General features: G+C 40.5%; 1 protein-coding gene across 1 annotated transcript in view; it reads left to right on the top strand.

The window, feature by feature from the left end:
* NME7 (NME/NM23 family member 7) overlaps positions 1-18,957 on the top strand; it is a 142,519-nt gene that overhangs the window by 70,860 nt on the left and 52,702 nt on the right. Inside the window, exons 8-9 of the mRNA XM_018557302.1 lie at positions 15,716-15,780; positions 18,836-18,904. Coding sequence (XP_018412804.1) covers positions 15,716-15,780; positions 18,836-18,904 — 134 coding nt within the window. The remainder of the gene's footprint in view (positions 1-15,715; positions 15,781-18,835; positions 18,905-18,957) is intronic.

An 18,957-nucleotide genomic window follows, 5' to 3' on the forward strand; every position in this document is an offset into this window, starting at 1 on the left:
TTAATAGTTAAGGTTCTTGAAGGTATTTTTAACACTTAATACTTGAGTTTAGTGTCACTTTAACTCTTGAGTTTATTGTCACTCTGAGGAATAATTATGTTATCAAAGTGACTATATTTATTTTATAGAACTGGGTGGCTTTGGTTATTTGAAAGCAGAATGGAAGTGACCAAAAGGAGTTTAGCACATTGTTGAATGCTCCTAAAGTGGGGAATCATGGAACTGCCTTATCTATGTTTCAGGCAATATAGAAAATGGTGGAATAGGCCAATCCACTGGTAAACCCTCCTCCAACCCTAGCTTTCCAATGGTAAAATAGAGGGAATATTGCATAACAGTGGCTTATCGCTGTTATTTTTTTTATACTGCATACAAACTGTAATGCATTTAAAAGTACATAGTGAACTGGGATTTGTGGGAAACACAACTTTAAAGTAAACCTGTCACAAACATGGTCCTGCTGCACATATGATAAACTTGTTAGATTGTAAGCCCTTCTTACCATCTTGTCTTGAATTGTATTATAATTGTAATGTCTTCCTTATATTGTAAAGCGCTGTGCAAACTGTTGGCGCTATATAAATCAATGATCAGTAGAGCAAGTTATATAGAAAACTGAGATCATAACTGAGAGTATTGCTGTCCATTACATCAGAGGGCTAATAGGGAGGGTTAGGGGTGGGGCCAATCTAAATGCTTGTAACCTACTGTATATCTCTAAACCTACTTAGACCTTTTATGTGTTGTTTTTTTTTTGGTTGTTTTTTTACTTCTGGTATCCCCTGGCTTTTTTTTTTTTCATCATCTAGTAATTTTTAATGTCCCAGGTTTGTAACAGATTTTCATTAACTAATTTAAATGATTGCTTCCATTTCTTAAACCACACTGAAAGAACGTTGTTTGTGGATGTCTGAATCTGCCTTTACAATATTTATCCTGTATTTTTGCCATTTTTCCATCCAGGATTAATAATATTTGCTTTAAATATTATGTTATCCTTTTCTATCCAAAGAAATCATAAGATGGAGACTTGTTTTTCACTTCACTTTCCCAAGTGGGTGTGACCTTTTGACTGCTATTTTCATACTGCAAGAGACGATGTTACGTGTGTTCAGAGATGCAGGTAGATGCCCTGAATTCCTCCTGGTAATGACATCATAAGAATGCTGTGCAGACATAATCAAGAAAAAGATCAGAAAATGGTCACACCATTTATGATTGAAGTTGATATTGGTAAAGGGTTTCCATGCAGAAGCTTTGCCAGAGTCCGACAAAAACCTGGTACACTCTTAAAGGATATCTCAAACCAAAAATCAAAACTTTTATATATTGCAGCTTACCAGTCCTTGGATGTGGTGGCTGCTTTAAACAATATACTTTAAAAGTTCCTGTGTGTAACCTAATTTTCAGGACACTGTAGGTGTAGAAAATCCATGTATTAGTAGGGGCTCCTGTTTCGATCTACCTGCATGGTGTTTCTAAGCTGGAAGGTACTGAAACCTGGCTCTGCAGTCTTTGTTGTCATCTCCAGAATACACCCCTTCCTCACCAAAGAAACCACAAAATTACTCATCCACTCACTTGTTATATCCCGTCTAGACTATTGCAACTCCCTCCTCATTGGCCTTCCACTACACAGGCTATCCCCCCTTCAGTCTATCATGAATGCAGCTGCTAGACTCATTCACCTAACCATCCGTTCATTGTCTGAAACCCCCTCTGTTAATCCCTACACTGGCTTCCAATCACCCAGAGGATAAAATTCAAAATATTACCATCACTTATAAAGCCATCCACCACTCTGCCCCCGGATATATCTCAAAGCTTGTCTCAAAGTATCACCCTAACCATCCACTCCACTCATCCCAAGACCTCCTGCTTTTTAGCTCCCTTGTCAACTCCTCACATGCTCGCCTCCAGGACTTCTCTAGAGTCTCTCCCATCTGCTGGAACTCTTCACCCCAACCTGTCCGTCTGTCTCCCACCTTGACTGCCTTTAGGCGTTCCCTAAAGACTCATCTCTTCAGGGAATCCTATCCCACCTCAACTTAACCGCTCAACCATCAAGCTCTCAAATAATTCATCCCCACACAGCTACCTCCTCATCTATCACTTCCCCGTCCCTTTTAGAATGTAAGCCCTCACGGGCAGGGCCCTCCTAATCTTTGATAATTAATTACTTCAGAGTACAAGCAGCTATAGAGGTCAGGGATGACTTGTTTAAAACTCTTCTACTGCTTGTTAAGACTGTGTACATACTCTAATTTAATTAACTTTGTCTGGGCACAGGTGCACTTTAACCCTGTCATACGTCGGTAGCAGCAGGTCCCTTTAAACAGACTTCTGGCTTTTGTAAAGGTGACTAGGCTTTTCAGTGGAAGTGATTCTGGTGGCTCAGCTACCACTAGATCGCTTCCAGGGGCCCGTCTGACCCCTCTGCTTTGCTTCCCGGGCTCCGATGCCACACCTCGGAGCCCAGGAACAGCATGGCGGGTGTCGGTGGGACGCCGGGGAGGAGACCAGCGAACATCCGTTCACCGATTTCCTCCCCGTTTGAATAAACCGGATGCATTACTTCCAGTCCCTTAGCTGTCATTGCTTGGTTGCAGAAGCCGGGTAATAAGCTATCGGAATCCAATAGCTTATTTGGCATCAAAAGGGGACACTAAAGTCACCTTAAAGAGTACCTGTCACCCCCAATGTACCATCACATTGTAAAGTAAAGTAAACAAAAAAAGTTTTTTTTAAATGAAATATAATAAAAACATTTTTAAAGTCCCCCACCCCCGCGAGCGCACTTAACAAGTACACAAGAGGCAGGTGCGCCTACGTATGAAAACGACGATCGCACTAAACATGTTAGGTATCCTTGCATGCACCATAGTGAGAGCAATAATTCACGAATGCACGCAATTTTTAACCTGGGCATGTTGTTCTCCTTTACCCAGTATAACCTGATCTTTTATTTTTACAAAGAAAATGGGTATTATATTGTGTTTTTTGGCACTAAAATTAACTTAAGTGCATTTTTTACTACATTTTTGAGTTTGATAAATAGTTGCACTAATATCTATACATATAAATTTGCAACTGCCACCATTTTATTCTACAGGGTCTTCGCTTTCAGAAAATATATAAGGTTTGGGGATTTTCAGTAACTTTTAGGGCTAAAATGCGGATTACAACATGTACAAAAAAACGTAAAACGGGCCTTTGGCAGCAAAAGGGTTAAAGCAGAAGAAAAGTTCGGAAAGAAAAGCTTAACTTGCACATAATGGCACACTTACCTGACAAGTGTGCTTGCTTCCAGCACTGACTAATCTAGGCTGTCCGTCGCTGCTCCATCCACTGTCATCTCCTCCACTGCTTCTTCTGGGATGAATAAAAAAACTGCTAGATAGACGCAGCTGTTTTTGGCATAAGAGACTTGGCATGCCTATTCTGCCAAAATACTCTTTTTCTTTTAAAAAAATGTTTTAGGTTTATTTTCAATTCAAGGTGGTATCTGATACAGATTGATTTAATGCATACATATTTATATATGATACTTTATTGATATTATGCTTTCTTTTAGAACTGAGAGTGATAACCCTTCCCTTTATTCATACAGAGGAATGCATTTTTCTTCCATTTTTTAACTCCATTTCTTTCATTAGCATTAACAGAAAGCATTTGGTGTCCTTGCTGCTTGTATCGGCCTTGAAACACTTTCTTATCTGAATCTTTGCAAAATGTAATCTTTTGAACGCATGGTATGCCTTGGCTGCAAAACAATGCATCTATTCAGCATTATTTATTGAATTATCCTGAGAATAAAATTCTCTCTTATCTTTCTGATTGTGAACCTTCATTGCTATTTAAAGTGATACTGTCTGATTGCACCATTTTGTACTGTTAAGCTGCCCATACACCTTATGAATATCGGCTGATTTTTGTATGCGATCGCGTTTTCGTCCGATATTCGTAAGGTTGATGGGCAGTGTACAACCACAAATACTGTACAATCGATCGACTTTTGACTAACCAGCAGGATAGAAAACTTCGGTCGATCGTGCGATTTTCGCAAGGTTGGTGGCGTTTCCGTACGTCAAAATTCGTATGATTTACACTGCCCATGCGCAGACGAATATACGCGCGGTCGATTACCGCAATTCATCCAGGTGCTTGTTTTTAATTACTGATTCAACCTAATCGAGGCAGGATGGGGCCGCCGTACGAAAATCGTACGATGGTTCGATCATCGGACGAAAAGTTTAGTGCGATGATCGCAAGGTGTATGGGCAGCTTTAGACTTTTTATACTTGCTTGTTAGCTTGATTTAATTTTCAGTATGACGTCACAGTGTACTTAGTTTCTCAAAAAATGCAGTAAATGTTCAGTAATTGGTCTAGTTTCTCAAATGTTACTTGTGATTTAATGAACAAGGTAAAGTAAGTAGAAGTGAAAGTTTCTCTGTAACTACCAGTATATTTTGAACCAAGGATATGCAAGCATTGAAGGGACACTGTTGTGGGAAACTAATGGAGGCTGCCATTGCTGAACTGTCCATTGAGAATGCTAGTACCCTGGTTGTCATTCTGATGCTTCTGGTTCCAATACTGTCTGAGTCACTGACCCAGAATAAGTAAAGAGATAAGTAGTTCTGACACTTTTCTGACACTCAATTACAGCATGCTTGTTCCAGGACTGTGATTAAAACATGCCATAGTTAGACAAATCCTGGCATCTAGCATTTTCAAAAGGAGGCTCTCCATTCTTCATCACAGAAAACTTGAATGGTTTTGAGTCACTCCTGTTTTCGGTTTGTTTTTTGAAGTGTATACACATTTAAGCTGAATCTGTATATCTTTTTTTAGGTACATAAAATCTTTATTTTAAAAATAAACATTTAATATACACTGAGTGGACAGATTATTATGACCACCCCATCAGTACTTAGTTGGGCCACATGCTGTTTCCTGCCCAATTCTTACTCTGCCATCTGCATGATGCAACTGGAAACGTGATTCATCGGACCATATGACTTTTTTCCAATGCTCCACCGTCCAATTCTTGTGTTCCTGTGCGAATTGGAGACGTTTTATCATAACATTGACTAGTCGCTGACGGCCACAATTGGCACGTTCAGACCCAGATTTTCAGCTGACAGTCCAGTCTTTAAACACTTTAACAACAGCTTCTCTTGAACATTTAACGAATTCTGCTGTTTTGCTGATACTCGCTCCATGGCTCCGAGCGCCAACAATCATCCCACGTTAAATCGCATTCTTTACCCATATCTTCAATAAAAATCACTTCTACTGTCGTGGTAAACAACCTGCTTCCCTATTTATAATGGTCTGGCCCTCTAGCAACTTCAACTGGTTTGTCTTGAACAATCACCTTGGCTCTACCAAAAGTCAGCACAACATTGTGCCAATTCATCTCAATTGGCAGGTAATAACAGGAAATCAAAAATGTTCGAGGACTAATTCCATACTTTGTAGTTCACTACAAGACTGCCACATGATTGCAAAGCAGCATTATTTGACTCCTTGAGTAATTTTCCACCTCTTATGATTAGCTTTATGAAACCTTAAAAAAATAAGCAAATCTCTTTTATTAGTTTTATGGGCCTTATATGCAGCTAAAGTGCATAACACCTTGCACCTTAACCCCCGAGCCAATGAACTCTGATTTCCATGTATATGAGTGTCACCACTGTCCCCAGTATAACCTTGTTAATCTATAACTCTGTGAGCCATGTCTGTCAGAAACTACTGTAGATGATTTCCAGTTTCATGCTGTGTGAGGCAGTGGAAAATTACCTCTGCCTTTCTTCTCTGAGTAAAGACTCATTGATCAGTCCTAACTAGGATGACAAATGCTCGTTGCTATGCAGCAAAGTCCAAAACCTGTGATTGATAGTGCTACCTGCAGATTTAATAGTAATGACGCAAGCAGCAGAGACACTAGATAGGTGAGAAAATCAGGATCACTGATGAATGTGCCCTGGTTGGATAGTAAAACAGTGTGATATTGTTTTGTTAAATAATGGCACTTGTTTGCATGATTATTTAACATGTATTTCTTGCTACCATTTACAGATCATAATTGTTTTATTATTCTTGGAGCAGACAGTAGATCTTGTAGGCAAAGCCAAGTTTTCTGGGCTATCAGTCCACATCAGTAATAAAATGGAGCTCTGTTTTGAGGTTGTCTGCTGTGTTTATTGTGGTCACAGTTGGGTAATTTGCTGTGGTTTGGATTTCTGGCAAATAAATATAGTGGCATAGTTATTTTTTTATTTGGATAATGGCAAAAGTCTTGATATCGTGCTTCCTAATTTAGGCCATGTGCAGGGATATCGGTGGTTTTGTCTATAGGACCAAGTATGGAAGTATTGTGATTTCTGTTAAAATGTTAGAGCTATTTGGCCCAATCCTACTGATTTTGACAGGATTGGGTGATGATCATTATGTCTGTAGGTAACATCAGACTGCAGTAGACACCCCCCTATCAACTTCTCTTCTCACAAAAGTCTTTCACCCAGGCTTGATTTGTTTTAAGCACTGGAAGCTATCTTGCTATTTGCAGTGCTGGGCACCTTTTAAATCTCCCACTACTGCCAGTTTTACTGTGGAAAGGGTTAATACTGAAGAACTGGCCGCTAGGTGGAGTTTTACATGTGCACTTAATGCTCTCTATCCCGCTATTCATTGTAGAGGAAGCGCCATGCTGCTGCTGTTGCTCCTGCTTTGAAAAGCACTTCATACACTCTGGTCTGTTCATACTGCCCGCCTACAGTGACCTGGTCACCTCTGGCCGTTTGACTTGCCTCGCACTTTAGGCCTAGCTGAAGCTCTGCCAATCAGGTGCAAAATGTCTTGACACAGAGGGGACAAGTCCTGCTGCAATGGGTGACCCCAGCCCATACTCTCCTAACAGTTCTGGGGGCATCTGCTTGGTATGCTTTGAGGGATCTGACGCCTGGATATGAAATATAGTGGCCGTGTATTTATAGGGTCTTTATGAGCTCCGCTGGGTGTGGCCCAGTCCCCTACCCTATCATCAGGGGCCTCTACCCTAACTCAGGAAATTGTTGTCAAATTCACCTAATTCCTTGCAGATAATGACTGCAGGGGCTCTAAGAATGCTTTGGTGCCATCCCTTGAAGAGTCTATCCCTAACTTTCCCAAGGTCTTAGTTCAGACCGGTCCACCTGCGAGCATCTCTGATTCAGAGTCCCAACAGTCTGAGTAACAGGAATATGATATACCAATGATAACATCATGTGTGTCCGAGTCAGGTGGACAAGGAGGCAGGCAAGGTGGCTGATCTTTAGCGAGCATTATCTAGTGTATGGTAAGAGATCTTTTTGACACTTTTATTAGGGACCAACCTGCTATGTTATCATTAGGACGAATGTTATCATTGGTATATCATTGATTAGTGGGTTGTTACCTTTCAGCTTGCTGCTTGCCACATGTTACTTACACAGTATATATTCCTGTGCTGTCCTCCATTACATTACCTCTGATGAAGGGGGACGTTACACCGAAATGCGTAAGCTAACCTGTTGTCTCTTGGACATGCTTTTTAACATATTGTCTATCTGTATACCCTTATGTAAGTAGTTTTTATGTTACTTGTATTGCACCATCAATTAAACGTTAATACACGAGGAGAAGGCGCTGTTTGTCTGTTTGTTTTGCATGTGTTGTGAGGATACTTTCCAGTGGCCTTGAAGACGGCAGCCTTCTCTCTCCCCCTATGGATTGAAGTTGAAGAACCCCTCTATGCTGAGCGCTATGGTGCATATTGTTTTCTTTAGACCCGTGTTAAAGGGACCTAAGTTCAATCTGCTACTTCCTGGTTTACACGTTACTGCTTCCTAGACCATTCCCCTGTCCACTGAACAAATGTCATGATGATAAATCACTGTCCATTGAGGAAATTGGAGGAGAGTTGACATAGCAAGCTGCAATACTGAAGCAGTAAGATAAACTGGTTAATCAGAAACTATGTGTGTAATGACCCTGGCTGTAAAGTGTGGAAAAGATGTGTAAATCACAGGTAAAACTGTAATCATACATGCATTCAACTGTGTGATCAGCTGTTTTCGCTGGGTTTTACCATTTTTTTCCCCCTTTGTTTTTGCACCTCTGTGATGCAGAACTCTTTCAGCCTCTTTTAGCTATTTCCTGTCTACATGCCATCTCTTCAGGGTTGCCCTTCACCATTGCTCTGGACCTGCGTTTTGATAGTGACAAGGGAAGACCATGCCTGGGCAGTGTGCGTATAAGCATGATTGCTTGCAGTCACCACCAGGGTCGCATGTTACAGAGAGACAACACAATTGGGCAACAGCTGTCACCCTTTAACAGGAAGTGTCTAAACTGGGACATTTATGACAGAATCGCCAGGTGTTATTTTAATGAAAGCTGCTCATTTAAAAAGATTAAAAACAATTTTTAAAATTACATTATCATGTTTATATGAGTTTTTAGTGATTGGGATTTAGATCTACTTTAGGCTATAATTGTCTTTTAACATACCTTTGCCCCACCTTTTAAAAATACCTGGAAATGCCAAGAAAGTTTGCAAACCTATGACCTTTTACCTTTGCTTTCTATTGCTGTACTTTGAGACTCGTGCTGGGATCATCAATAGTGATTTCAGTCCAACTTTCCATCTATTTATTGATGGTCATCTGCAGACACTTACAGAAACTGGCTGGAAAATCTTCATTCAAATGCTTCTCTTCTTACATTTTTCTAATGCTTTCATGTCCTAATGATTTTATTAGAGAAGAGGATGATGTCCTTTTCATATGGTAGTCATACGTTAGCAAAGACACATGGGCGCTATGAAACACTTCCTTGGTGTATAAAATGATTGCTAATACACAATGAAATCTTCAAAAGATGAAATATACTAGAGAAACTGGTCGCCTTGGTGTCCCCCCCCCCCCCCGTTCAAGATGGCAGACTCTGCAGCTCCGACACTTCCTCGCAGGTCTGGGAGGCTCATCCTCCCCACGAGCGGACCTTACACAGTTTGAGGAGATATGCTTGATTGGGGAGGTAGTTGACCACGGTCTGTCCACAGCTCATACGCTGTTGACACATCCGCCAGCCCTGCTCGAACTGGCGTTCCTGACTAAGTGGGAGAGAGACCTGGGAGCTACCTTCACTCAGGAACAACGGGATACTATTTTCCATTTTGCACATAAGGCATCCCTGGCCAGTTCGGTCCAGGAAAATGGATATAAAATCCTTACAAGATGGTACTTTGTCCCTACTAATCTCCACAGGATGTTTCCTCAATCTTCCCCTAACTGCTGGAGATGTGGTATGGAGAGGGGCTCCATCTTACATGTCTTCTGGTCTTGCCCACGCCTCAGAGAGTTTTGGAATGCGGTCCTTAGTATAGTGGAACGACTTACAGGGATATCGCTAAAAGACAATCCCGCGGCAGTCCTACTCCACCTGTCCTCGCTCTCCAGGGCTCGCTGGGGCAGCCGCCTCTTGCTGGGCCATGTGGTGCTGTGTCTGACCCAACCGACACGGCAAGCTCAGAAACTCCCTATCATCCAACCACGACTCGGATTCATCCGCAAGACGAGACGTGCCTGAGCAGCCCTCACACACTAATGCCCGGGTCTCTCACCCCAGCCGGACCGGATATATAAATATGTGGCTTCCAGGGTCTCTGTGGCCTTGTCTCACATCCTTTGATATCAGTCTCTTCCCCTCACCTATTCTTTCCATAGCCCTTCCCAGGGGATCCTCCATTTCCCTCTCTATGTTTATGTTGTGTCTTCGTGTTAGCCCTAATAGAATCCAGTTGCTCTTCAGAATACAGGTTGTGCTATTAGTCTGTGCCAGACACCCTACAACGACTACAAATATGTTATAATATGTAAGTTGCTCATAAGCTACTGACTGCAAGGCACACGTGCTTGTACCCCCCTACGTGCACTTTCTCAGGACATTAGCTGCCCTAGCTGAGGTAACCCTTGTATTGCCGACAATGCCTTGACTATATTTGTTTATCGATTCTATGTGTCCCCATCTGTTTGAATGTAACTTTGTAAACCTCAAAATAAAGAATTTATAAAAAAAAAAAAAAAAGGTGAAATATATTTCAAAACTCTTCCTCCTCTGGCTATTAGGCAACTTATAAAACATGTTCAACATGTTTCTTCTAGTGTTGGCCATATGAAAGCCAATTATTAATAATATTATACAGGATTTATATAGCGCCAACAGTTTGCCCGACGCTTTGCCATATAAGGAGGGCCTGCCTGTGAGGGCTTACAATTTAAAAGAGCAAGAGATACAACTGGTATGAGCATTGCATGTTACAGTCAGGCCATACTGAAAGGCAGGCAGCGGTTTAGTAATTACTATTCTGATCATCTGGAGTGATTAAAATAAGTAATTTTTACCATATTTGAAAAAATCTTCACTACCAAGAGAGGATAGAAAAAAAGTAAGACTTTACTGCGCATCCATCCGCAGACCACTAAGTCAGTAGAAACACAGTGGGGTCCCTCCCTGCTTTAACGCAAGTTGTTTTGAGGACAGAAAGATATCTCACTGCCTGTGGTTGCCTCAAACACATCTGTCATACACGAGGGCAAGATCACAGTGCTGTAGAGAAGACTGATACAATGCAGAATTCTCTTTCACTTTTTAAATTCATGCTGCCATTGCCAAGCAATCAACAGTGCACTATTGCTGGACAGATCTTAAGCTTTTGACATTGCGTTTTGCTTGGACCTTGCAGATAACAATGCAGCACTAACAGACTCTGGAAATGTCACTTTTGTGAAATACTGCATGTCCAAGCTCTATTTTCTTAGTAACAAATGCCCTTTGTAGCACCCACATCTGCCCTACGCTTACACCACAAATTACTTTAATCTTTTGTGGCAATCCAAGTGGAAGTGTATGAGGTACTACACATGGTAACTTTGGGGCACCAGTGGCAGGGAGTTCAGTTAGGGCCTGTGTCGATAGGCTTCTGTTCACATCACAACTACTCCCTGTATAAAAGTCAATAGGGATACAAAAGCAGCTGGAAGCAGGTTGTTGCAGTTTAGGAGGTCAAATTCAGATCAGACGCAGGTCAAATGCATGTCAGTAATTATGAATGATCTCAGATGCATTTCATACTGGTCTCCAGTGCAAGCAGACTGCACCTGAAAGCCCAATGAGACAAGCCAAAAACCCTTAGACTTTTCCTCTTCCGAGTTAATGCTAAAAATAGGTTTGGGGATAGCGAAATTGGGGGTTATACTGTGGAAAAGTAGAGCTTTTTTGGGGCAATTGTAGAACCTAAAAAGAACAGGGAAAACATCTGATATAAGATGATTTTATGTGTAATCTGGACATCAAAACTCTGTTAAAAAAACGAATGTTATGTCCTTGGAGGTGGGACAAATGTTATGCCCACCCTGTGCATATCCAGGCTAATGGGACGTCATGGTCTGGATACCCTGGGTTCTCTTCCCATCCCGCCACTCTCTTCTGCTGTTCCTCTGGCATCTTTCCTCTGTCTTTCCCTTAGATCCAACTCTGTGCTTTCTTCTCTCTTCAGTACCTCTCCTTTATGTATGTTCTTGAAGCCCGTATGTTATACTTGTATTTTGGCACTTACAGTTTCCAATAAAAATGATTGAGACTAAAAAGACAAATATTATAGTGTTATAATCCTTGATCATTGTATATGTGTTGCAGGAGTCAGCTTCTAACATTGAGTTTGCAGATAGGTGGTCTAGATGCCAAAGTGCATTTAAGGGCTTTGTGCTCTTGTTTATTCATCACCATTCCATCAAACACAAAATACAAGACTTCCTTGCAGGGGTCTATTTTAGCACATTCCAGTTCACAACACATTCAGCCTCCTGTCTAGTTTTGGTCTAGTTTTGGTGCATTTTGGGTCAGATTAGACTTGCATGCTGCTCCAGCACAGCCTACATGATGTCTATCTCTCTGATACACACCACAGCCATGTTCATCACAGAGCAGATTCAATTATACCCTGGGTGTGGGGAAGGTGTGGTGTTAACCCCTCCATACTGCTACAAAGGCCTACCAATGCCACCAGCTTATCTTATAAAAGGCTAGGTGGCAGGTAAACCCCATTCATGACTCTGCCCTGGAAACAAATACGCTGCTTGTTACAGTATTATTATTATTACTACTATGTAGGATTTATATTGCACCAACAGTTTGTACAGCGCTTTACAAAACAGAGGGAGACCATGCAGTTGCAATACAATTTCAATACAGGAGTGCCCTGCTCATAAGAGCTTACAATCTAGTAGGTATTCATATAAATAAAGTACAAAAAAGGCAATTTTACATTTATTTAAGATTACTTATTGTTCTCTACTGTGTGTGCCCAAATAAGCTGGTATGAGCTGAACCTATATAGAGCACTCAAATATGTATGTTATATAAAAAAAACTAAACTGAGGATCTGTTTGTGCACAAACATCTAATCAGAAAGCTTCATGTAGGAAGGGTTGATTTAGCTGGTACAGACAATACTAGCGGTGTGAGTGGATACTATCACAGAAATCACAATAATGCTGTGCGTTCCGTTCCACTGCAAACACAAGCATGTTTGCCATAGGCTCAGCTTCGAGACTGAATCTCAGGCATTTAAAGAAAAACACTATCCAATCCAGCATCATTCTAATCAAATGTATTGTTACATACAGATGGGAAAAGTACCTGAATTTGTCTTGATGTTAGTCTCCTGTAATCCCCTGAACAGCAGAAATACAGGTTGTATTGTACGAAACAGTGCTGTCTACCTAGTAGTGAAAGAGTAGAATGATTTCCTCATTAGTGCCCTTCTGTTCTTCTTTGGCTAGTCACAGTTTTAAACAGGTCCTAGACCAGGTTGTGTTTAAAGACCCATTTACATGGGGCATTCTGGTATTCCGGCGGAAAGAACCTACGTATTCTTGCCACAGGGATCCCAAGTGTTCTGTTCACATGCAGGCATACAGTGACTACATCTGTAAGCAGCAGTCCACATGTATTTGTTTGTGGTTTGGAATAGATGGCTTTTGCAAGACTGACTGAACAGAATTGGAAATCCTGTAGCAGGTAAAATAGTTCAGATACTATATATCTTTATCAACTTTACTTAGCTGTTTGCCTTTAGTTCATTTTTAATGTCTCTTATGGAACCTAGGTTTATTAGATGATTTCTGCCTAATAATGCTGATCTCAGGGCGATCAACTAGCAATCTGGATATGTTTGAGCATCCTCAGGTTTTAGCAGGCTGTGCATGCTGAGATGGGAAAGATTTGTTTTATCACTCAGTTTTCACGGGTCCAATTACAATTTCCTCTCTCTAGATAGAACCTCAGATTAAAAATATTGTAGCTTCAAGACATGAATGTTCTCATCAAAATTTGCCATTGGTAGGCTTTGCATAAAAAAAAAATTAGCCATAACGCGTAAGATATTTTATTATGCATAAAATCCTTTCTTAAAATAAAATGTAGATGGTTAATCCTAATCAGACCTACCTAACTCCTTCCTACCCTTATCTATTATTATTCTGCTGATTTTTTAATTTCTATTTTTTACCATTTAATATATATATTTTTTCATTTATTTCTTTTTTCCGTGTTGGATAAATCCATTATATAGTAAATAAAAGATATACATTACATAGGAAAATAAACAATTTTTTCAAGACAATATTGCCAAAAGAGCCCCCCCCAAATGATGATGTTTGTATTACTTTATCTTAAGCAATGACAAAGTTATCGCTTCATAAACAGGCCTATAGCAGAAATGTAAAACTTGCTCTGGTCCATAAAGGGGGTATACAGGTACGAGAGCTTATGTAGTCAAAGGATAACGTTACTTTTATTGCAAATTAGCTCTTGTAATAAATGTATTATATTTCGAAGAATGTAAACGTGCCTTAGAAGCCTTGGGATATAGAAGTGTTATTAATCACTATAGGGGTTACTCACAAAAGGGTGAAGAGTAGGGATGCACCGATGCCGATACTAGTATTGATATCGGTGCCGATTCTGAGTATTTGGGCAAGTACTCGTACTCGCCCAAATGCTCCGATGCCTAGCACGAGTACTTCGGGTATCAGGAAGCTGGGCAGTGCGTCATTACACGCTGCCCGGTTTCGCGATTGGCCTGGAAGCTGGCCTTGTGAGGTAAGGTTACCTTACCTTAGTATGTGTAGCCTGTCATCCCCCGGGGCCTCTCCAGCGAGAATGCGGCCTTCGTCCGGTACCCAGCCCGAGCCGTCCAATCAGGAAGCCGGGCGCCGTCTAATGACGCGACACCCGGCTTCCTGATTGGCCGGCTAGACGGCTCCGGCTGGGTACCGGACGAAGGCTGCGTTTTCGCTGGAGAGGCCCCGGGGGATGACAGGCTGCACATACTAAGGTAAGAGGGGACTTTTTTGTTAATCGGGAAGCCGGGTGGCGACTCTTTACACGCTGCCAGGCTTCCCGGCTAATCAGGAAGCCAGGTGGCAAGTCATTACACACCACCTGGCTTCCTGAATGGGACTTCCGTTACTCGGTAATTGGTATCGGCAAGTACCGAAAAAAAAATAACGGTACTCGTACTCGGTTCCAAAATACTGGTATCGGTGCATCCCTAGTGAAGAGTTTGGAGAAGGCAGGAGAAGTGAATAATCTAGGACAACATTGCTGAACTGGAAAGCGACCTGAATTGGAGAATTTTTCCAGTTCAGCAATGTTGTCCTAGATTGTTTACTTCTCCTGCCTTCTCCAAACTCTTCACCCTTTTGTGAATAACCCTGTATGTGTCCAAAGATTTGGACACCTTACTATCACACCCTCACTATGAAACCAAAAGTGTGTGGACACTCTTCCAAATGCTCAGATGTTTCCAGTGAAGAGTACTGTTAATGCTGCAGCATACAAAGACGTTTTTTTCAACTGTGTACTTTCATACTAGTGGCAACGGTTTTAGAGAGTGCCCTTTTTATCATATAATATAGTTGTGGGGACTAGAAAGGGGTCACCAAGAAGAGAAGTAAAGAAGGTTTATAAATGTTCAAACTTTTATTTCACTTTCAGCACTTAAGCCTTAATGTCTGGTCAGTTCAGCAATGGAGAGGACAACAGGGAAACCATTGCTGAGCTGTGCTTAGGGCATTGGTTGTCCTTAAAGCGATAGTAAAGTCAAAAGCTATTTCAAATCCTGAATAAATCACTTACAATGGATGCGGCTCCTTGATTTGAAAAGTTTTTGCTTTCTGTAGAATCAGCTGGTCCCTTTAGCACCGGCCCTAATATCCTGCTTTAGGGTTGTTCCTTTCCCTTGCAGGGTCCTATGGACCATGTTTGTGTGTGCTAATAAACTGTGTGTGTCTCCACAAACACATAGACACCTCAAGGAAAGCCCGTTCCCTGCTTCCTGTAGACTAGTAGATGGACAGCTTCTGGAGTCTGCTCTGTCCCTTGTGATCTTGTACTGGACGGGAAGTGTCTGGGCAAAAATGTGAAGAAATACTTTGCTTGGCAATTTGTTGGATCTGTATTCATTATTGAAAAAAAAGTTTGAGGGTTTATTAATACTTTAATCTCTTGCTGAGGGAATATTTTTTTTAAATAACCAATTTATCCAGAGGTGGGTTTTGAATACAGTTATACGCCTGGTATACCATACACTAATATACGTTCTCTCTTTATTTTTAATACAGGCTTAACAGGGAAAATTATTAATTACATATTGGATGGAGGCTTTGCAATCTCTGCACTGCAGATGGTAAGATTGCTTATACAATACAGTGTCCCAAAGTACTTTATCTCTGCAATATGAACAGCTACATGTTTTTAAACTACTGCTAAGAGCATTAAATTAATGTAGTTTAGAAAAAAAGCTGTGTGAAAAGCAGCAGTATAAATAGCATTCAGTTGTTCCTGACACATTGCGTGATTACATTCTAAAAGCATATCATCCAGGGCTTTCAGAGCTTGATCGCTCTTGTGTGACAGGGAGAGAATTCCGCATACAAGGTAAAACTGTTCATGCTAGGATTTTTCTAAAGTGAACCCTGAGAGTCATTTTAAACATTTACAAATTCTGCCTAAAAGAAGACACCAAAAGATGCCTGCTATCACCTTATTACCGGAGAACACATCCTTTGTGTGTCTCTCCTAAAAGGTTATTAAACCCTCAGGTTTTTTTGCATATATCTACTGCTAGCAAGCAGTAGATATATGCAAAAATGTTTTTTTAAAAAGTTTTAAAAGACACTTACCTGTGTCTCCGCCGCGCGGCGCTCTCTCGTCCGAAAATCTGAAAATTTTCGGGCGGCCGCAAAGAATCTTAGTTACATAGTTAGTCAGGTTGAAAAAAAGACACAAGTCCATCGAGTCCAACCTATAGAGATACAAAGGAAAAAGAAAAAATAAAGAAGAAGAAAAGCCTAAACAGTACACTTTGCCCGCAATTACCCAATGTTGATCTTGGGGCGGGCACATGCGCAGTTCAGATTTTCGGCCAGGAGACGAGGAGAGACACAAAGTAAGTCTATGGACAGCGTGCACCCACATGCAGACAGCGTAGGACAGGAAGTGCCAGCAAGAACAGAGGAGTCAGCGCTGGATCGGAGACCCGCAGCAGCGGTGGAGGGACAGATGAAAACGACAGGAAAGAAGATCGGATTAAGAGACATCATTTAAGGTAAATGCTTACACTAACATTTGGGGGGGAGGGAAAAAGATGTATACTTTGATGTCACTTTAAAGAGGAACGTTGGGCAAAATGTTTATTAACTCTTGCAGTGGGGCAAAGTGCTTGTTTTGGTCTAGGGAGAAAATAACAAAGCTGCACTCACCCAATCCTCTGAGCCAGCTGGCTGTGACAGCGCTCCTTCCAGCCTGCCTCCTGCTCTGCTGTAGTGATGAAATGTCCCTTAGCATCCTCATTTCCTATACACTGTGTATAGAACATGATGACTCAGAGACCTTAGACCGCTGCAGCGGAGAGGGAGCGAGGCTGGAAGGACCGCTCTAAGAGCAAGCTGGCTCAGAGGATTGGGTAAGTATAACGTTTTTATTTTCCTCCCTAGACCAAATGAGCAGTTAACCCTTACAGTGTAGTATTAGCCCCACTGCAAGGTTTAATAAAAATGTTTCTTTTTTAAAGAGTATCTTTGGTCAGAAATGAAAAATAAATATGTATTTCTATATTGAATTTCCAAAAGTTCTATCCCCACTCCTAATAACCATATTGATCTAGAAGTTTGTAAATGTACTTATTGAAGTAAACTTTGATTACATTATCAAAAACAGCTATAGTATGTATTCCTATTACCATGCTAATATTATAGCAGGATGGTATACACTGTATCTTTAGAACTCCTTTAATCTATTTTGATTTGCCCCCTTAATATCACTTAAAATGGCGCCACTGATATAATAAATTGCATATCTAGTGTTGTTCTAAAGAATGGGTATGCAGAAAGTTGTATGACTTGCTCTACAACTTCCAGCATTCCAAAGATCTGAAGAAGGTTTCTCTCACCCAGTATCCCTCTACTTGTTTGCCATGCCAGCATGCTCAGTGATTGGTTGACATGCCGAAGAGTGATCACTCCTTTTTCATGCTTATAATTTTCCCTCAAGCGCCAAACGTATGCATGACTCACTCTTCATAGGCACTTGAAACAGAGAGTCGGAGACAGTATTTGAATAATCAAAAATCTATTTACCTTACTGGTTATTCACAGTCTAACTGGGATCACAGATGTACCTATACACATGGTGTGACTTTAAAAAGTAACTAATAAAGTTACAATCATACTTTAGAAAAAAAAGATGAATTACTGTCCTTACATCAAATGAACTCTATTGCTAAATAACATAAATTAGAACTAAACAATTCAATCCAATTTCACAGTGCAATATAAAGAAGAGTCCATATGAGTTCTTGTATAAAAATGTGTCTAAATTAACTGTTTGTAAAAATATGAAGATCCATATTAAGCGCTTATGATCCAAAATTATTCCACCGCCAAATTATTGCCACCACTTGAACATCTAATCGCTGCTCACCTAGGACTCAGACCTTTACTATGGGTCTGATAGCACTTTTCCCCTTTTGTATTGTATAGACCAGGCGGGGATCTACACTTTTTAGGATCCGCCCAAAATGAGAAAAGGTACATGCCATAGTGCACACCGTGATATTAAAATAAAACTGTTTTTAAAAAAAACTACTTGCATAAAAACAAAGAATATCCAGCTCAAACACAGCATAAAAACAAAGAACATCCAGCTCAAACACAGCATCAATATAATACTGTGTTGGAGCTGGATGTTCTTTGTTTTTATATATTTAGACTGATTTTTACACAAGAAGTCCAATGGACTTTTTAAAATATTGCACTGAGAAATATTCAGTTCTAGTTTATATGTAATTTAGCATAGAGTTAATTTGTTCTAAGTTTTTTCTTTTTTCTATGTGTTACACCGTTTTACGTTTTTGAAAAATTGTATTTGTGGGTGTACACTAAAGTATGTTATATTTTATATGTTATTAAAAGTAGTTGAGAGTCCAGTGGTATTACTAGTGCTTGCTGCTGACTATTATATTGGCGCAAGTTTATATTGCTATTTAATTACTGTCCTTCATTTCCACAGTTTATCCTAGCTGTCCTATATCAAAGGCTTACATCAGCACTTATTAGTTACTGCTTTGATCTGCGGACTGTGATCCTGCATCATTATTGTAAAAGCCTCAAACCTTTCTTGTACATGTCATTAAAAATGATTAGGGAATTTGATTGCCATATCCCATCTTGTTTTTGTTTTAGTTCACTATGGAGAAGGCAAATGCTGAAGAATTCTATGAAGTTTACAGAGGGGTTGTAGTTGAGTACGCAGTAAGTATATACTTACATTGTATGTGTATATATATCTATATATATATATCTAT

This window comes from Nanorana parkeri, unplaced genomic scaffold (assembly GCF_000935625.1).
Source record: "Nanorana parkeri isolate BGI_ZX_2015 unplaced genomic scaffold, ASM93562v1 scaffold278, whole genome shotgun sequence".
Classification (NCBI taxonomy): domain Eukaryota; kingdom Metazoa; phylum Chordata; class Amphibia; order Anura; family Dicroglossidae; genus Nanorana; species Nanorana parkeri.